Source organism: Strongylocentrotus purpuratus, unplaced genomic scaffold (assembly GCF_000002235.5).
Source record: "Strongylocentrotus purpuratus isolate Spur 01 unplaced genomic scaffold, Spur_5.0 spur5_scaffold_10, whole genome shotgun sequence".
Taxonomy (NCBI): Eukaryota; Metazoa; Echinodermata; class Echinoidea; order Camarodonta; family Strongylocentrotidae; genus Strongylocentrotus; species Strongylocentrotus purpuratus.
This window is the reverse complement of record NW_022145595.1, coordinates 2,204,256-2,220,974: the sequence shown is the minus strand read 5'-3', so window position 1 is coordinate 2,220,974 and position 16,719 is coordinate 2,204,256. Positions and strand designations below refer to the sequence as shown.

Genomic DNA, 16,719 nt, shown 5'->3' with positions numbered 1-16,719 from the left:
AAGAGAAAGAGAGAGAAGGGAGAGGGAAAGAAAATATAAAAGGAAAGAAAGAAGAGGAAAAAGAATACGAAGGAAAGAGGGAAACGGGGGAAGGGCGAAGGGCGAAGGGCTCTTGCCTCCCCCCCCCCCCCCCCGCCAACAAAATAAATAAGAGAGAGAGAGAGAGAGAGAAGGGAAAGGAAAAGAAAATATAAAAGGAAAGAAAGAAGAGGAAGAAGAATAAAAGAGGAAACCGGGGGAAGGGCGAAGGGCTATTGCCTCCCCTCGCCAAAAAATAAATAAGAGAGAGAGAGAGAAGGGAGAGGGAAAGAAAATATAAAAGGAAAGAAAGAAGAGGAAAAAGAGAAACGGGGGAAGGGCGAAGGGCTCTTGCCTCCCCCCCCCCCCCCCGCCAACAAAATAAATAAGAGAGAGAGAGAGAAGGGAAAGGGAAAGAAAATATAAAGGAAAGAAAGAAGAGGAAAAAGAATAAGAAAAGAGGGAAACGGGGGCGAAGGGCTCTTGCCTCCCTCCCCCCCCCCTCCCCGCCAAAAAAACAATAAAAGAGAGAGACAGAGAGAATCTGTTCTGATCCTGGTCCTGATCCTCAAGAGGGATATAAAGATGACCAATAAGAACGTTATTGTTCGAGAGAGAGTGTTTGTTGCTTCTAGAACATTTTAAAATTAAGTCCCACCACATTGCAGTTGTGGGGAGGGACTATGATTATATTACCCCCTTGGATGGCTTCCCAGGATCTGGCATTGAAGGTTTCGACTGCGTCGCAGGCAAAGATGCTAGGGGGGGGGGGATTTCAGGCCCGTATGGTTTTTGGAAAGAAGGTGAGTCGATATAATTATATCCGTCTTGCATCTTATGTTGGAGAAGGAGAGGGAAAGAGAAGATAAAAGGAAAGAAAGAAGAGGAAGAGGAAGAAGAATTTGTGTTCTGCCAGTGTCACAAATAGATATATAAATATGCTCATCTGACGATAATTTGATGTATAAAACCCCTCACCTTCTTGGGGCTCCGCCCCTTGGATCCAACACCAATTTGTGTCCTGCCAGTGTCACAAATAGATATAAAAAATATGCTCATCTGACCGTTATTTATTGCCCAAAACCCCTGAGCTTCCGGGGGCTCCACCCCCTGGACCCCACGCCAATTCGTGACCCCTGTGTCACAAATAAGGTATAAAATAATAATAATTTAATGTACAAAACTCCTGAGCTTCTGGGGGCTCCGCCCCCTGGACACAACACCAAATTGTGTCCTGCCACTGTCACAAATAAGGTATAAAATTATGCTCATCCGACGTTAATTTTGATGTTTAATACCCCTGAGCTTCTGAGGGCTCCGCCCTGTGAAAAAACGTGTAAAAAAAAAAAAACACGTTAATTTTACCGTTTTGGGGAGATAGCCCCCCCCCCCCTGGCGTTCAAGGGGGGGGGGGTACGATTTTTTTCAAATTTTCGAGGGCCCCAAAAAAGATTAGTGCTCTCTAGTAATTTCGCGACTACTCCGGAACCGCGGCAGATATAAAGTTTTTCTTTCATGACTTTTTTCTTTCGAGTCTTACGCATCTTGTGAAACATTTTTTTGTTGAAAATCGGACGTATAGTTGCGGAGTCACGTGACCTTTTGTTTTTGCATGTCAGCCCTAAAATCGCTCATTTTTGTGATTTATGTACCAAACATATGGAAAAAAGAGAAAACATTGGTTATTTGGTCTTGTTTCAAGTTAATGTGTTTGATTTTGGGTCAAAATAGTTGAATTGTGGTTAGAAATTAAATAAAACAACAAAAATAATATAATACATAAATACAAATTATCAAAACAAGAGATAACATAGGGATAAACTGGCTCTTCCAACTTTGTTGTCGTATTATTATTCTAACGAATATATGTAGTGAAAAAGAACGCTTGAATATGAATTATATATGATTTATGGGTAAAAATGTGAATTCTCTGACCTTGTTTGCATAAATTACCATAAATATTCATTTTCGCGGCGATCGGCTGTGAAACGGCCGAGATCTTAGGGGGGGACCCCTCCCCCCCCCCCCCCACCCTCAAGTCTACTCCAATCACATTGAAAACAAGTTTGACTTAAATCATCTCTCTCATCATTATACCGCTATAGTATTCATGTTTTTAATATTATTTATTGTCCATTAAACAAGTTCATAGAGAAAATACTTATCTCTCTGCAACATTAAAAAAGAATCTTCATTAATATGTCTTAATTTGTATTGATAGCCTTGTGGTCGCCAACAGTGGCGTAGACAGGGGCGTCTCCAAAGGGGGGTGTGGGGGTGCGACACCCCCCCCCCCCACCTGTCAGGATATTGTCGGTAAAATTGCGCTGCCGTCGGAAAAAAATGAGAAAAGGGGGAGGGGAAAAAAGAGAGGAAAAGGGAAAGAAAAGAAAAAAAGAAAAAGAAAAGAAAAAAGAAAAAAGAAAAGAAAGGAAAGAAAAGAGAAGAAAGAAAGAGGAAAACGAAAAAGAGGGAGAGAGGAAAGAAAGGAAAAGAAAGAAAAGAAAGGAGGCAAGGGCCCTTTGCCCCCGTTTCCCTCTTTTCTTCTTCTTCCTCTTCTTTCTTTCCTTTTATCTTCTCTTTCCCTTTCCTTCTCTCTCTCTCTCTCTTATTTATTTTTTGGCGGGGGGGGGGGGAAGGAGGAGGCAAGAGCCCTTCGCCCCCGTTTCCCTCTTTTCTTATTCTTTTTCCTCTTCTTTCTTTCCTTTTATATTTTCTTTCCCTCTCCCTTCTCTCTCCCTCTCTTATTTATTTTTTTGGCGGGAGGGGGGGGGGGAGGTAAGAGCCTTTGCCCTTCCCCCGTTTCCCTTTTTCCTCCTTCTTCTTCTTTCTTTCCTTTTATATTTTCTTTCCCTTTCCCTTTCCCTTCTCTTTCTCTCTCTTATTTATTTTTTGGCGGGGGGGGGGGGTGAGGAGGCAAGAGCCCTTCGCCCCCTCCCCCAGTTTCCCTCTTTCCTTCCCTATTCCTCTTCTTTCTTTCCTTTTATATTTTCTTTCCCTTTCCCTTCTCTCTCTCTCTCTCTTATTTATTTTTGGAAGGGGGGGAGGAGGCAAGAGCCCTTCGCCCTTCCCCCGTTTCCCTCTTTCCTTCTTATTCCTCTTCTTTCTTTCCTTCTCTCTCTGTCTCTCTCTTATTATTTTTTTTGGCGGGGGGGGGGGGGAGGTAAGAGCCTTTCGCCCTTCCCCCGTTTCCCTCTTTCCTTCTTCCTCTTCTTTCTTTTCTTTTATATTTTCTTTCCCTTTCCCTTTCCCTTCTCTCTCTCTCTCTTATTTATTTTTTGGCGGGGGGGGGGGGAGGAGGCAAGAGCCCTTCGCCCCCGTTTCCTTCTTCTTCCTCTTCTTTCTTTCCTTTTATCTTCTCTTTACCTGTCCCTTTCCCCTCTCTCTCTTATTTATTTTTTGGCGGGGGATGCAAGAGCCCTTCGCCCCCGTTTACCTCTTTTCTTCTTCTTCCTCCTTTTCTTTCTTTCCTTTTATATTTTCTTTCCCTTTCCCTTCTCTCTCTATCTCTTATTTATTTTTTGGCGGGGGATGGGGAGGGAGGAGGCAATTAGAGCCCTTCGCCCTTCCCCCGTTTCCCCCTTTCCTTCTTATTATTCTTCTTTCTTTCCCTTTCCCTTCTCTCTCTCTCTCTCTCTCTCTTATTTATTTTTTTGGCGGGGGGGGGGGGGAGGGAGGTAAAAGCCTTTCGCCCTTCCCCCGTTTCCCTCTTTTCTTTTTCCTCTTCTTTCTTTCCTTTTATATTTTCTTTCCCTTTCCCTTCTCTCTCTCTCTCTTATTTATTTTTTGGCGGGGGGGGGGGGGGGGGGGGGAGGAGGCAAGAGCCCTTCGCCCCCCCCCCAGTTTCCCTCTTTTCTTCTTATTCTTTCCTTTTATCTTCCCTTTCCCTTTCCCTTTTTTCCTTCTCTCTGTCTCCCCCATCAACATAGTAATAACGAAAGAGACCACTCTGTAATCAAGACCATTCCATTTTATTTAATACATTTTCGATATACTTAAATTGGCAACTATTACCTTTTGTCCGAGATCCTCATTTTAAACGACTGATGCGAAAGACTAGTCGACGCACCCTTTCGAGAAAAGCCCCCCCCCCCTCTTTTTTATCGAAAGGGTGTGTTAAAACGGTACTCCGCTCTCAACGCACCCTTTCGAGAAAAGCCCCCCCTCTTTTATCGAATGGGTGCGTTGAGCACACCACACCGCGCCGCGCCGCACCGCACCCTTTCGATGAAAGCCCCCCCCCCCCCCAGTTGGAACTCGCTAATTTTGCTCATCTCCAACGTAAAAGAAACGACATTGTGCAGGATTACTATTTTTTCCGACAAAATTACAGATAAAGTGCATATTGTTTTATTTTTTTGTATATATTACACTATTCTAAAGGTTACCCAAGTGACTCCCGGGCAACCCAATGCTGGAAAGAAACGCACTTTGTTGAAAACTTCACTTTTTCATGCTTATTTGTTCTATGCACGCAAGTCAGATTGAGCAGTTGATACAGAGTTTCCATATGTGTACATAGTTGCTACAAATTAAAGTTGATTGAACATAGGCCTACTTGAATGTTTTTAAAGGTCAAGTTTGATCTTTGTTTTATTAATTGTTATTATTTGTGAGCATTAACAGTACAACAATAGTTGTAAGAGATATTACTGACACTATGAATATGACGGACAAAGGAAGCGGACAAAATATACAGTTCCTCAGGTAGATAAAGGAACATCCCTTCACTGCTGTAATGTAAAAATGTGTAGAACAGGTGAATATGCATGTGACACCTGTTCTACACATTTTTACATAATAGCAGTGAAGGGATGTACCTGAGGAACTGTATATTTTGTCTGCTTTCTTTGTCCTTCATGTTCATAGTGTGAATTTTGAATGGTTCCAAGAAGATATTTCTTTCAGAACCATTGGGTTTTCATCCACACCTTGTATAAGTGTATACCGTCTATAGTAGTATGTGCGAGTTGAATAGTTGGGTCATATCAGAGAAAAACATGTACATCAATACCATCTCCATGGCGAATCGCGGCCAGGTTATATCCCAAGGCTTTTAGTGGTGAATGTGGATTTGTATTTACTCCTCATTTTGTTTTCCTTCATTATCTTCGCAATAGGCGAGACACGTTTTGTGTATGTCACTATGATTGCGTGTCAATTTTTGTTCACTTTTGTTCGTACTCACAAAAATAAACACGTCTTCATGAAACACCTGATACTTTGATAGCCCCTCCTGTGATTTCATACTTCTAGTTCTACGCCTATAATTTAGAGTTCGAATCCCGGCCCGGATTAAATGGGTAACTGAAAGGCCTATACTGATCACCGTGTTTAATAATCTGCCGACTCAGCTGCCACCGGGTATTATGTCCGAGAGTCATGGGTGTCGCATCACAGTGGCGGATCCAGTGCTCACTACCCCCCCCCCCCCCCCAACTGCTCGAATTATCGGCCGGCTGTTTCGCCGCTAAATATTTTCTCACGAATTGCCCCCCCCCCCCCCCCCCTGCCGCCGACTGTCTTTTGGTGCTGCCAAATAAGGAGGTCATGTGCCGCAGGTCAGCTACTGTACTTCCTCTCTTTATCAATAATAACCACAATTATGGATATGAATAGGCCTACCATAACAATTAGGAATCCGGTAACTTTGTATGAAAGCTTTGTTTCCCCGTGCATGGTAGCAACGCTCTCAGAATAATACATGTATATTAGTGTAAACTCGACTCCTCCTCTAGACATCCTGTCCCTCGTAGACAAGCTGAAAGAGATTCTTTCTCATCATGCCAGGTTAGTGTGGTTTTACATTGATGGCATTGAGAGAGAAAGACAGATCTAGGCACGCTTTAAAGTGGAGGGATGGTAGTAGCCATAGCGCATTGAGAGAGATATTTGTGACACGTACACACGTACCAGATCAAAAGTCAATTCATGGAACTCCAAGTAGTTCCTTCCCGGAGATTGTAAGTGAGAGCAGGAGTGGTTATCCCGGGGGACGGGGGGACATGTCCCCCCGTCAATTTTTTTTAGGGGGGAGGGGATCGCCCTCCCCCCCCCCTGAAATTTGAAAAAAATGCAAAAAAAAACAAGTGAATAGCAAATACTGACTAAAGACTGCAACAAACGTTAAGGCTCTGGAAGGCTCAACGGTACAGCGTTTAGACAAATAAAAATGCAAAAATCTTCTCGCTTGGTAGCTACGCTCCCTCGCATAATATTCTTCAGAGTGTACAAGTAAATATTGTAGAAAAGTGAAGTGTGAAAAGGTATATTGCTTGTTTTTATACTATTGTTTTGCTAAGGAATGTAATTTGTTAATACAACAAGGCTTCAAAAACCTGTGAGGGGATAATCACTTCCGTCACCGTCACCCCTCTTGTTCACTATGCTCCCTCGCACTGGCGTAATGATGAGGGAGCTTGGAGGTAGTCGCCCCCCCCCCCCGAATAAAATTCAAACGTGGTTTATTTCTAATTCGATACCAGTGATTTACAAATGCTGCTGAAATGGCATGGTTTTTCCCTGAACTTCCGGGGGCTCTGCCCTTTGGATCCCACCAAGGGCCCTAAGGCGTGCCCCTGGTTGCTCATCTGACCGTTATTAAATACCTAAAAACCGTGATCTTCCGGGCCAACAGGGGCCCTAAGGCGGGCCCCAGATGCTCATATATCCGTCATTAAATGCCTAAAACCCCGCCCCATGACCCCCGCCGGGGCTTTACCTAAAGCCAATTCACAAAATCTTTAATCTGATCCCCACTCATTTTATGTTACTTGTGCTTTCAACTACGGATTTTACTATGTCCATCTTTTTATATTTGTCATATGCGTTCATACGCAATGTTATGTATCTGTTTTTATATATGAGTGAATAAATTAATTGAATTGCATTGAAAAGTAACACATACCTACTTGTTGTGTATTGGATTGAACCTACATAGTTAGCTAAACTAAGCTCCTACATTATTTATTCAATAGGCCATTTTCGTAATGTAACCAAATTTGATGCATAAGTCTTTGTGAAATGCCTCAATACAGATTACTTCATTCGCCTGATAAGAATAAAAGTATTTCAATATAACTTCATATATTAGTTGTTGCCAGGTAGGACAAACATTATGGCTTGACTTACCTAGCAAAACTTAATATATGCAGTTGCATTAATACTATTGAAATACTACTATTCTTATCAGGTGAATGAAATAATTTGTATTAAGGCATTTCACAAAGACTTATGTATTAAAGTTGGTTACATTACGAACATTTCTTTGTGCATGGGCTGATCATCAACGAAACGGAGTTAGTCTTTTGTCAACTCTGTTTGTTGCTACGGCAGGCAGCCAGCGAAAATGAATTCGTTTAATCAAATTATGTAAATGCAAGCATTACTTTAAACAAACAGAACTTTATTATTCCTGGCTCATTTTCCTGATTGAGGTGTCATATGAAAGGGCAGCAAAATGAACCTTCTAGAAATGTGATTTTCTATTTGAAATTCAGATATCGCCCGCCAGATGAATTTTTGGTACCCTCTCTTTAAATTGTTTTAATCCGTCATGCGTGAAATATGCATTACATAAGTTGCATCAAATGAAAGAGGAGAGTCCAAGCATTACAAATATGTATAAATTATTAATTCTTATTGTGATAAAGTTATCATTAAACATCGATAATTCTCAGTTTCGTTTTTTCTGGGACGCGCTGTATAATAAAGAGGATTTTGCTTCTTGTATAGCGCGCGCACGCTTGGATTTGAATTAATAATGTGTTATACATATCCCTGCATGCATGCAACTTCACACCTTCTATGAACTTAAGAAATTGGGACCATTTTCATGATTTTGTATGCTAACATGATTTATTCGACCTTTACATGAAACAAAATATGGACAATTTTGTACACAGTTGTTCATATATGCAAAAAATGCAAACGAAATATTCAAGATAAGACACGGAGAAAGTAGGTTCTAGGAAACGAAACTCTGTCAAAGTGGAAAGAGGAACATTTGGTTTAGAGAGATGAATTATGATTACATTTATTATCATCATTATTATTATAATTCAAATAGCATTATAATTGTTATTATTATCATCATCATTATCTTTATTGTTATCACCATTTTCGTTATCATTAGTGTCATTCGTCGAATTATTCCTCTTTCTTCCCGATTGCCTGTTATTTTTCTGGAAGCATCTTTGCCAACAATCATTCTGGGACTGAATTCGATGCGGACGAACGCGCTCCGTGATTTTTAGTTGCTCGCAGCTCATACTGGTAAGGTTTGTACGTAGCCCCCATGCTTCCTTCAAGATTCCTTGGGGCTCCATCCGGGAGAGTCAGGGTGAACCTTTGGAGGATGTAGCTCAAGATGAGGAAGAGCTCCATCCGGGCTAGTTGATCGCCGGGACAAGTTCGTCTGCCTGGAAAGCAGATGTGGGAGAGGAAGAGTTAACCTTTGATTTGCGATTATCACCGTTTGGCATGACCGCAGGTTTGCTTTGAGTGTCAATCGACGCAAACAATTAGAGACACCAATCAACGTTCGGCAGTACAACACTGCATAATTATAAAAGCATCACGCAATAACCCGTATAGGCAACTCTGTATCCACCCTTGCTATTTTCAAATACATGTGTTGGTATTGAATATATACGCCATCTTTATTTTCAAATACAAGATTGCATCTCTCTAATAAATCAAAATATCAAATTTGTTAAACTTTTTTCGATTTTTCAATATCTAATTTATAATAAAAGTAAAGTCGTTAATGTAATATCCCGGGCCGTAGCCAGGGTTTGATGTTTGGGGGGGGGGGGGGCACGTGCCCCCCGTGCCCCCGTGCCCCCCCCCCCCCCCCCGTGGCTACGGTCCTGGTCATAATTATCATCAGCGATCATACTTACCATAGCTGAATGATAAAGGCTCACGTGATCTGTCATAGCAACCATTCTCATCCAGAAATCGTTCAGGTCTAAACTCGTCGGGATCCTCCCACAAAGTGGGACTTCGCGCCAAAAACCATAGATTGACCGTGACCCTTGTGCCCACTGCCACGTCATATCCGGCTATCTTGCGATCACGTGATACAATATGCGGCGCCACGTAAGGGATTACGGGTCTCATTCGGAGGCATTCCACGACGGTTGATTCCATGTACGGCATATTGTGACGATCGGTATACGCTGGAAGACGATCTCTTCCGACGGCGTCGAAAATTTCTTGACGAATTCGTGACTGAACTTGAGGATGCGATGCGAGGAGGTGCAAGGCCCATCGGAAGGCGGAGATAGTTGTTTCGTAGCCAGGAAACATGGCGTCCCAACATGTTTGGAGCATGTTCGTTTCATCAAATGTTGTGTCCGGAATCTAAAGGTAAAACAAAAGAATTTACGACAGCCAGGAGAAGGCCGTTACTATCATATCGTACCATTCCGATTTTAGATGCGTCTTTCAGCAGAACGCTGGTGGTATGGTATGGTATGGTATGGTATGGTATTTACTTTCCAAATCACAATATAAAAACAATTCAACAAATTGAAAAGTAAATATAAAAATCAAGAATATGGCGAATGGCTGGATAGCCCAATCAATTTTGTGAATATGACAAAATTGTGATTTGATCTGAATGATAACAGTGGTTTATGAAGATAGCTCACCAGTTGCCTACTATTTGCTCAAGGTATCCAAATGGTTAATAACATTCAATTAAAAAATATTAATTAATTATGCACAAACTGTACTACTATTACCGGTGGCTTAGCGTCGTTCCAAGAAGGGGCTTTGGCATCTTCAGTGGATAGAATGTGAATTGTGAAGGCCCTGGTTGAATAGGGGGGGGGGGGTGCTAAGGGGTTTTATCATTATACTTTTAACGTTATTTTTCTGAAACATCTGAAAACATACCTCTACAATTCTTAATTTGTCCTAAGACTAAAGGAAAGCACCTCGGATTATTAATTACTTTACAAATCATGTAAAGATCGTTAGTCGATTATACCTATGTCAATCAGTTCAAATATATTTACCCCAGAGCTGTTGGCTATCTCTTTCAAGTAGCATGACATAAAGTCAGTCGCTGGCTCATCAGGGTTAAAGTTCGCCTTGTGTTCCTCGACATGATCCCTAATGAAGTCAATCATTTCCCGCATCAGATCGGTTAATTGACGTTTAGCCGGGAGAGGCAAGGAAGCAAGACCAGGAATCATTCCTACAGAGTTCAAATATTTGGTTGTTATTTTTTAACCTGACTGCTAAGAAAGCATAAATGCTTGTAAGTAAGCAACCAGACGGCCGACGGCTTTAAGTCCTCTCCGAGGGACCTGGTAATGAGGATTAATGCCTTACCAAAGGGCACTAGCGCATCGACTCGGTTTCGAACCCGGGTCACCGGATTACGAGACCACTGCTCTACCGACTGAGCTATAATAGTTTGTTCATGCAGTAAAGGAAAAGCTAACATTGAGTTTAGCATCTAACGTTAAGCTATTCATCATTTCCCGCATCTGATCGATTACTTGAGATTGAGCCTGAAGAGGCAAGGAACAAGCCCAAGAATTATTTCTCCAAGTTTGACACGAATGGATCGAGAGTATACCGAGTAAGCTGACGTGGTTTAAGTACCTAATTTTGTCATGAAACAATTCAAATTCCATACCTACATTGCTCACATGAATGGACATGAATGGAGCACAATAATCAAAATTGCAGATTCTATTCAGTCAATTCGAATTTAATCGAATTATTAATAAAGAGAAACCTAGTAGACCTATTTATAGCATCATTCCCATTCCCTCTTCAGTCCTAGGCTGCTATACAGGGGATGGTGGAAACGAAAGGCATTCCAAAACCGTCACCACCTTCTACTCTCATTTTTTTCTTCAACTTTTTTTCATCGATTTATTCATTTCTGTTTATTTCGATTTAATCAGTCATTTATTCATTAATTATTCATCTATTTGTGTATTTTGATATCTGTCTATTTCTCTATTTATCAAACTATTTGCTTGTCAGTCCATAATTACAGCGACACGCCTTTCCTGTTTATTGCTTTTTCCGAAGTTGTGAGGATAATATTAATGTCTTCCCCGTATGGCAGAGGGAGAGAGAGAGAGAGAGAGAGAGAGAGACGGTGGGTGGGGTGGTAGAGGGAGTTAAGAGGAATAAAAGACACAAAGAGGGTGGGGGGAGGTGTAGCATTACCTAACAATCCAGCAGGTCCGATTATATCAGCAAGTCTATCTGAACACGTTGCCATCCGAAGCAAGCCAGGATCAGCATACTCGTACGTCTTTCCTGTAACTATCTTCAGGATCACGTTCGATATTGTAACCGTCACAATATTGGAAGGGTCGAAGAGTTGTCCTTCAAGGCGGTCCAGTTCGTTCAGGAGACGCTGTCCCTGGGTCTGGATGATGTCTTCAAACCTAATGACGCTCGTGTTTACCTTGCGGAAGACGGTCAGGAAAAAGCGTTGCTGTTCCTTCCACACAGCCCCGCTAGCAAAGGCAATTCCTAGACAGAAAAACGAATGATTTGTTTCTTTTGAAATATAGAATAGCATCTGGCATACAAAAATTAAAAACAACAACAAAAAAGAACAAAACTAACAGTGTCAGCAGCGACAGTAGCAAAAAACAAACAACACTGATAATAATGATAACTTGATTTAACAAAGTAACCCCATTATTATACTGAGTGCACTGCAAAATTACCCGAGACCCGTTAATTCAATCTCTTTTGCACTTTGAAGGCCTTTGCACACTGCGACAAAGATAACCTCAACAAAAAAGCAGGTACAATTATTATGTCGTCCTCCTCTACGTATTGGTAGGTAAACATACATGTATGAGCACGATAAGTGAGTTCATACAGGGAAAATTATCTTTTCATGTGCCTTGAATACATTGCCATAGCACTTTGACCAATTTAGAGTGGCGTAGATACGAATAGCCAAAATTGGAAAAATGAAAAGAGCAAGAAAGAGAAGGGGGAGGAATTAGAGAGGGAGAAAGAACAAACCGGGCGAGGAGGGGGGGGGGCATGATACCACGATCGGCCTTCCTCACCCTTTCGAACTCGATGGCCCTGTTCCCTCGTATTTCATTTAACGTTTTCGTGCTGTTTGATCGCCCCCGCCCTGCCCCCACCTCCTCAACAAAATACTCCTTCAATGACTGGATTCAAACTGCACCACTTGATTATTGTGTGAACGGAGTTATACGGTGTATTCCAATTGGTAGACGGTCGAAACGCGTACGTGGTTAGTTCCACATTTAAGTTCCCAATTAATAGCAGATTTATATATTTCCGGGGTTCATTTACGAACTCGCCCCCCCCCCCCAAAAAAAAAAAGAAGAAGAAGAAAAGAATTGAAGTACAATAGAATAATCGGATTGGAAACAGGAGGTCACGACTCACTAAACCCGCTATCAATAGCCGTTAAACAAAACCAATTCTTCGTACGTGTAGTTTGTCGTCTGCGCTATCAATAATACGCCGTCTGCATGTATTGAGTTATTCCAATTCAGAGATGGGAAATGTTTTTTTGACACATTTTTTTTTTCTCTCACTGCTGCCGCAAGATTTCTTGCATTGCCAGAATAATCAAGGAGTTACGTTTCCTCCTTGGTATGACGAAATGCAGACTAAATGCACATTTTTAGTATCAAACTAAAGTCCGCTGGTAACAAAATATATGGTATGTCGGCATCGGCCTATTAAAAATAAATGATCGGTTCTCAAACACTGCGTTGTTTGTCAAGATTTTGAATCTATGCTACAATGGGTTATTGCACTTTAACCCGATACATTCATTATATCCATAGTTCGTTAATTTAAGGTGAGAATAAGATATCAATGCATGGACTTTATATCGTAAATATGTGGGTTGGGTTGGGTTGAGTCTTCCGTTTGTTATTAATATTTATACATCCAAGCTCATTTTCCAATGGACTAGGTATACACCGATACGGGCGAATTTTCATGGATGTGAGCCCTCTACGTTTATCATTACACGCTGGGGGGCTTCTATCAGCTTGCGCTTTCATCTTGCATGCAACGATCATTGCTTTCTCACAGACAAACCACTTATTATTCCTTGCCGCTTTCGGACATTTCAACTTCATTTTGTCTAAATTTATTTCATTTACGATGGATGAATGGGTAGATGATGTCCGTCATTGGCGAGTTTTGCGTGCGTTTTCGGCAATCGAAGTTTGGGAGACGCCGTTGTAACGGTGCCCCACATATTCATTATCGTGTATGTTAACATGCAGATGATTTTATTGAATTGAAGAGAGTGAGAGACTGAATGATTTAGAGTTAGAATATAAATAATTCAAGGAATTTTAGCTAGCTGGAGCAGAGTTGTGAGTTCGATCTTACGGTACGGAGGCACTCTCACCACACCGCCAGTAGATGCGGGCCTAAGTACGAACGAGCTCTCGCTCATTCAACTTTCCCATTCAGGTGCTATCCAGAAGCCCCCCAGCTGCCCCCCAACTGTAGCGCCACTTACGGCGGCTTGCGTGGAAGGTCGCCCAAAGTGTATTTGTGTATAGTGAAATCAAGCTGTCCATACAAGGCTTAGGCTTCGGCTTATAATAGGGACTTTTATATTTGCGTGGACTGATATGTGTGACGTCCATTCAAGGCAGTGCATTAAAAGGACGTCGATCTTAGCATAGACCTATTTTCTTCGTGCGAATCTAAAAGTCCCTAATAACTGCAGTGCTCTTACCTGTGTTCTCTCTGCCATAGATGCTGATACATGCTGGGAAGGGGATCCTATCATTGACGAAGGGATCCTGTAGAGTCTCCTGGATGAGCTCCTTGTCGCTCAGGACGACCACGCGGCCTCCAGCCAGCGTGAAGGAGAAGATCCCGCCGTACTCCCCGCTCCATTTAAAGAGCAGTTCGTGTTGCTGGAGCTTCGTGAAGAGGAGGGTGAAGATACTCCCTATGAAGGGTAGTTCTGAAGGACCAGGGGGGTGCCTTAGAGCAGTCCTAGAGTTGGTCCGGTAGATGAGGTAAAGTACGACCACGACGAACAGGGCAACTAGAGTAGGAATGGTGACAATAGACGATATCTCCAACACCGCCATCGCACAGAACAAATGCCCCAAATATTGTTTACTTGTGTATGGAAAAGATCATGAGTTCAAACGGAATGCCGGTATTATTATGAACTGAGGGGAAGAATGGATATAATAGTGTCGCGCTTGTATGACGTATAATTATAGTAAGCTAGGATGCATTGATGCATTGGCTTCGTCAGAGGTTATATCACTGTTGTTCATCAGTGGTTATGTCATAGATAAGTAGCTGCGAGGAATGATGATGCTACCTGTATTTTTCACTGCTAGTGCCGCTTCTACCATTACTACTTCTATACTACTATTGCTATATACTGCTTCTACTACTATTGCTACTACTATTACTACTATTACTACTACTACTACTACTTCTACTACTATACTACTATTATACTACTATGACTTCTGCTACTACTACTACTACTCCTACTACTACTACTACTACTACTACTACTGCTACTACTACTACTACTACTTCTACGACTACTCTTCCATACTACTACTATTACTCTATTATACTACTACTTCTACTACTACTACTACTACTACTACTATTATTGCTACTTCTTTTATTAGTAGTTAATGTACTACAATTACTACATGCTACTACTTTTATTAGTAGTGCTACTATTACTACTACTACTAATAATAATTCTACTACTACTACACCTACAACCAGAGACGGCGGAGCGACTTCCAAAGTGCGGGGGAGCATCAACAAAAAAGGGCACTTCCTGGAAAAAAGGGGCACGTCCAAAGGGAAATCTCAAAGCTAAAATAAACATTTTTTAGACATTGGTATTTACCCCTATAATTGTAATTACATTATCAGGGATGATTTCAATACTTGTTTCTCTTTATATATCGTATAAGATATTGCTTAAGCACCATACCTTGCAGTTGGGTGTGATGGTCTGAAAAATCATTTGCGAGTGAGGAAAAAAAAGAAGAGATTTGTGAGGTCGCAGAGCGAAAAATTACATCTTATAATTAAGAGGAAAAACTCAATTCTGATGGGGTTATACACATTTTCATAGCAGAAGACTGAAAAGACCTTTGATAAGTAACATAATTATGACATCTATAAGTGCGAGCGAGCGTAGCGAGCGATCTTTGGGGGATATTGCTTTTAGTTGCTTGAAATTAGGGGCACGTTTAATGGTGAGAAGAAAAGGGGACACTTATCGAAAGGGATGACACTTATTAGAAAAGAAAAGTATCACGTGTCAAAGTACAACGGGCAATTATCAGAGGTGAACATGGGGGCACTTCTTACACCTTCAAAAGGGGCACTCACCAGGGATGAAAACGATACTTATGAGAATGAAAAAGGGGCACTAATAATAAAAGGAAATATGCATTCGTTGAAAGAAAAGAGGCACCGATCAGATTTTAATAGGGGCATTTACCAGAGAAGAAAAGGGCACTTATGAGAATGAAAAGGGACTATTTGCATACTAGGTGAAAAGGGGCAGTTATGAGAAGGGGGAAGTGGCTCTTTTTTAATTAGGTGCACTAATCATAAGGAAAAGGGGCACTTATTAAAAAGGAAGGGGGCACATGTGAACATATAAGGTGCGCTCTTGTCAAAGTAAAGGGGGCACCTCTCAGATTTGTATAGGGCAATTATCAAAGGTGAAGGGGGCGCTTATCAAACGTGAAAAGGGGCGCTTCTCGTACCTGGAAAGGGGCACTTTCTAGAGATTAAAAAGGGCACTTATATGAGAAAGGAAAATGGACACTTATTGCAAAGAAAAATGGGAACTTGTCGAAGGAAAAGGGGTACGTTTAAAAAAACGGGGCACTTATCAGAGGTGAAAAGGGGAACTTCGGAAGGTGCACTTTAACAAATTAATAGGGGCACTCGTAAAAGTAAAAGGGGCACTTTGGGGGGGGTCTTGAAAAAGTGGGGAGGGGGTACTGTGCCCCCCCCCCCCTCTGCCCCCCGGGAGCGCCACCTCTGCTTGTAGGTTAAACTTTTTGAAAAAAAACTCACTCACATTGTCTTTGGAGGATGAACCAACTTTTTCTTTATCATAAAGATAATTTAATTTTTTGTAAACATATTAACAAAAACAAATAAAATTAAAGTAATGATGATAATGATAATACACAAAATAGGCCTAATGCCAAAGAAGTTTATTTTCCAATAGAAACGATTGCACAATCTATGTTAATCAGGAAAAAACATGAATATATACGCAGCTCGAGACCATTTCTGCACATAGTAATGCTTTTGAAATTGGTCTGTCATTAATATCACATTTTCGAAGATAAAGTGTACTGTGCAATTGTTTGAAGAGACAAGAAACTATTCTGATAATACATGTACATGTATATTGCAATCAGTTCGTAAAAAAGAGGAAATTCTTAGATTTGTGCACACATAAAAAGTTGATATAAGGCAGATTTGGTACTATGATGATGATGAGGTAGAGATAGAACATCGATTAAATACAATCTGGGGGTAATCTCCATTCAGTATTCTGTCATGAAGCTTTGCGTTTTGGAATATTTCCCTCGAAGTGTTAGTTGCAATATTTCTGTAAAAAAGATCTCCCTCCTAGCTCTGTCTTCACTCATCTCATTTTATAAAATTAAAGAGTAC

At 41.3% G+C, this 16,719-nt stretch overlaps 1 protein-coding gene across 1 annotated transcript; it reads right to left on the bottom strand.

Annotated features, from left to right (window-relative positions):
* Nucleotides 1–7,629: 7,629 nt before the first annotated feature.
* Nucleotides 7,630–14,458, bottom strand: LOC583506 (cytochrome P450 2F3). Its single transcript, XM_030979072.1, has 5 exons — nt 13,757–14,458; nt 11,218–11,529; nt 10,044–10,225; nt 8,922–9,384; nt 7,630–8,438 (listed from the first exon to the last, which is right to left on the bottom strand). The coding sequence occupies exons 1-5, from the start codon at nt 14,118–14,120 to the stop codon at nt 8,224–8,226; spliced, it is 1,536 nt and encodes a 511-aa protein (XP_030834932.1). The 5' UTR covers nt 14,121–14,458; the 3' UTR covers nt 7,630–8,223.
* Nucleotides 14,459–16,719: the final 2,261 nt, after the last annotated feature.

Coding starts and splice junctions, on each gene's coding strand:
- LOC583506 (XM_030979072.1), bottom strand. CDS start 14,120: ATGGCGGTGTTGGAGATATCGTCTATTGTCACCATTCCTACTCTAGTT. Junction 11,530..13,756: donor CTATGGCAGAGAGAACACAG/GTAAGAGCACTG, acceptor TTTTCTGTCTAG/GAATTGCCTTTGCTAGCGGG. Junction 9,385..10,043: donor AGATAGCCAACAGCTCTGGG/GTAAATATATTT, acceptor TTTTACCTTTAG/ATTCCGGACACAACATTTGA.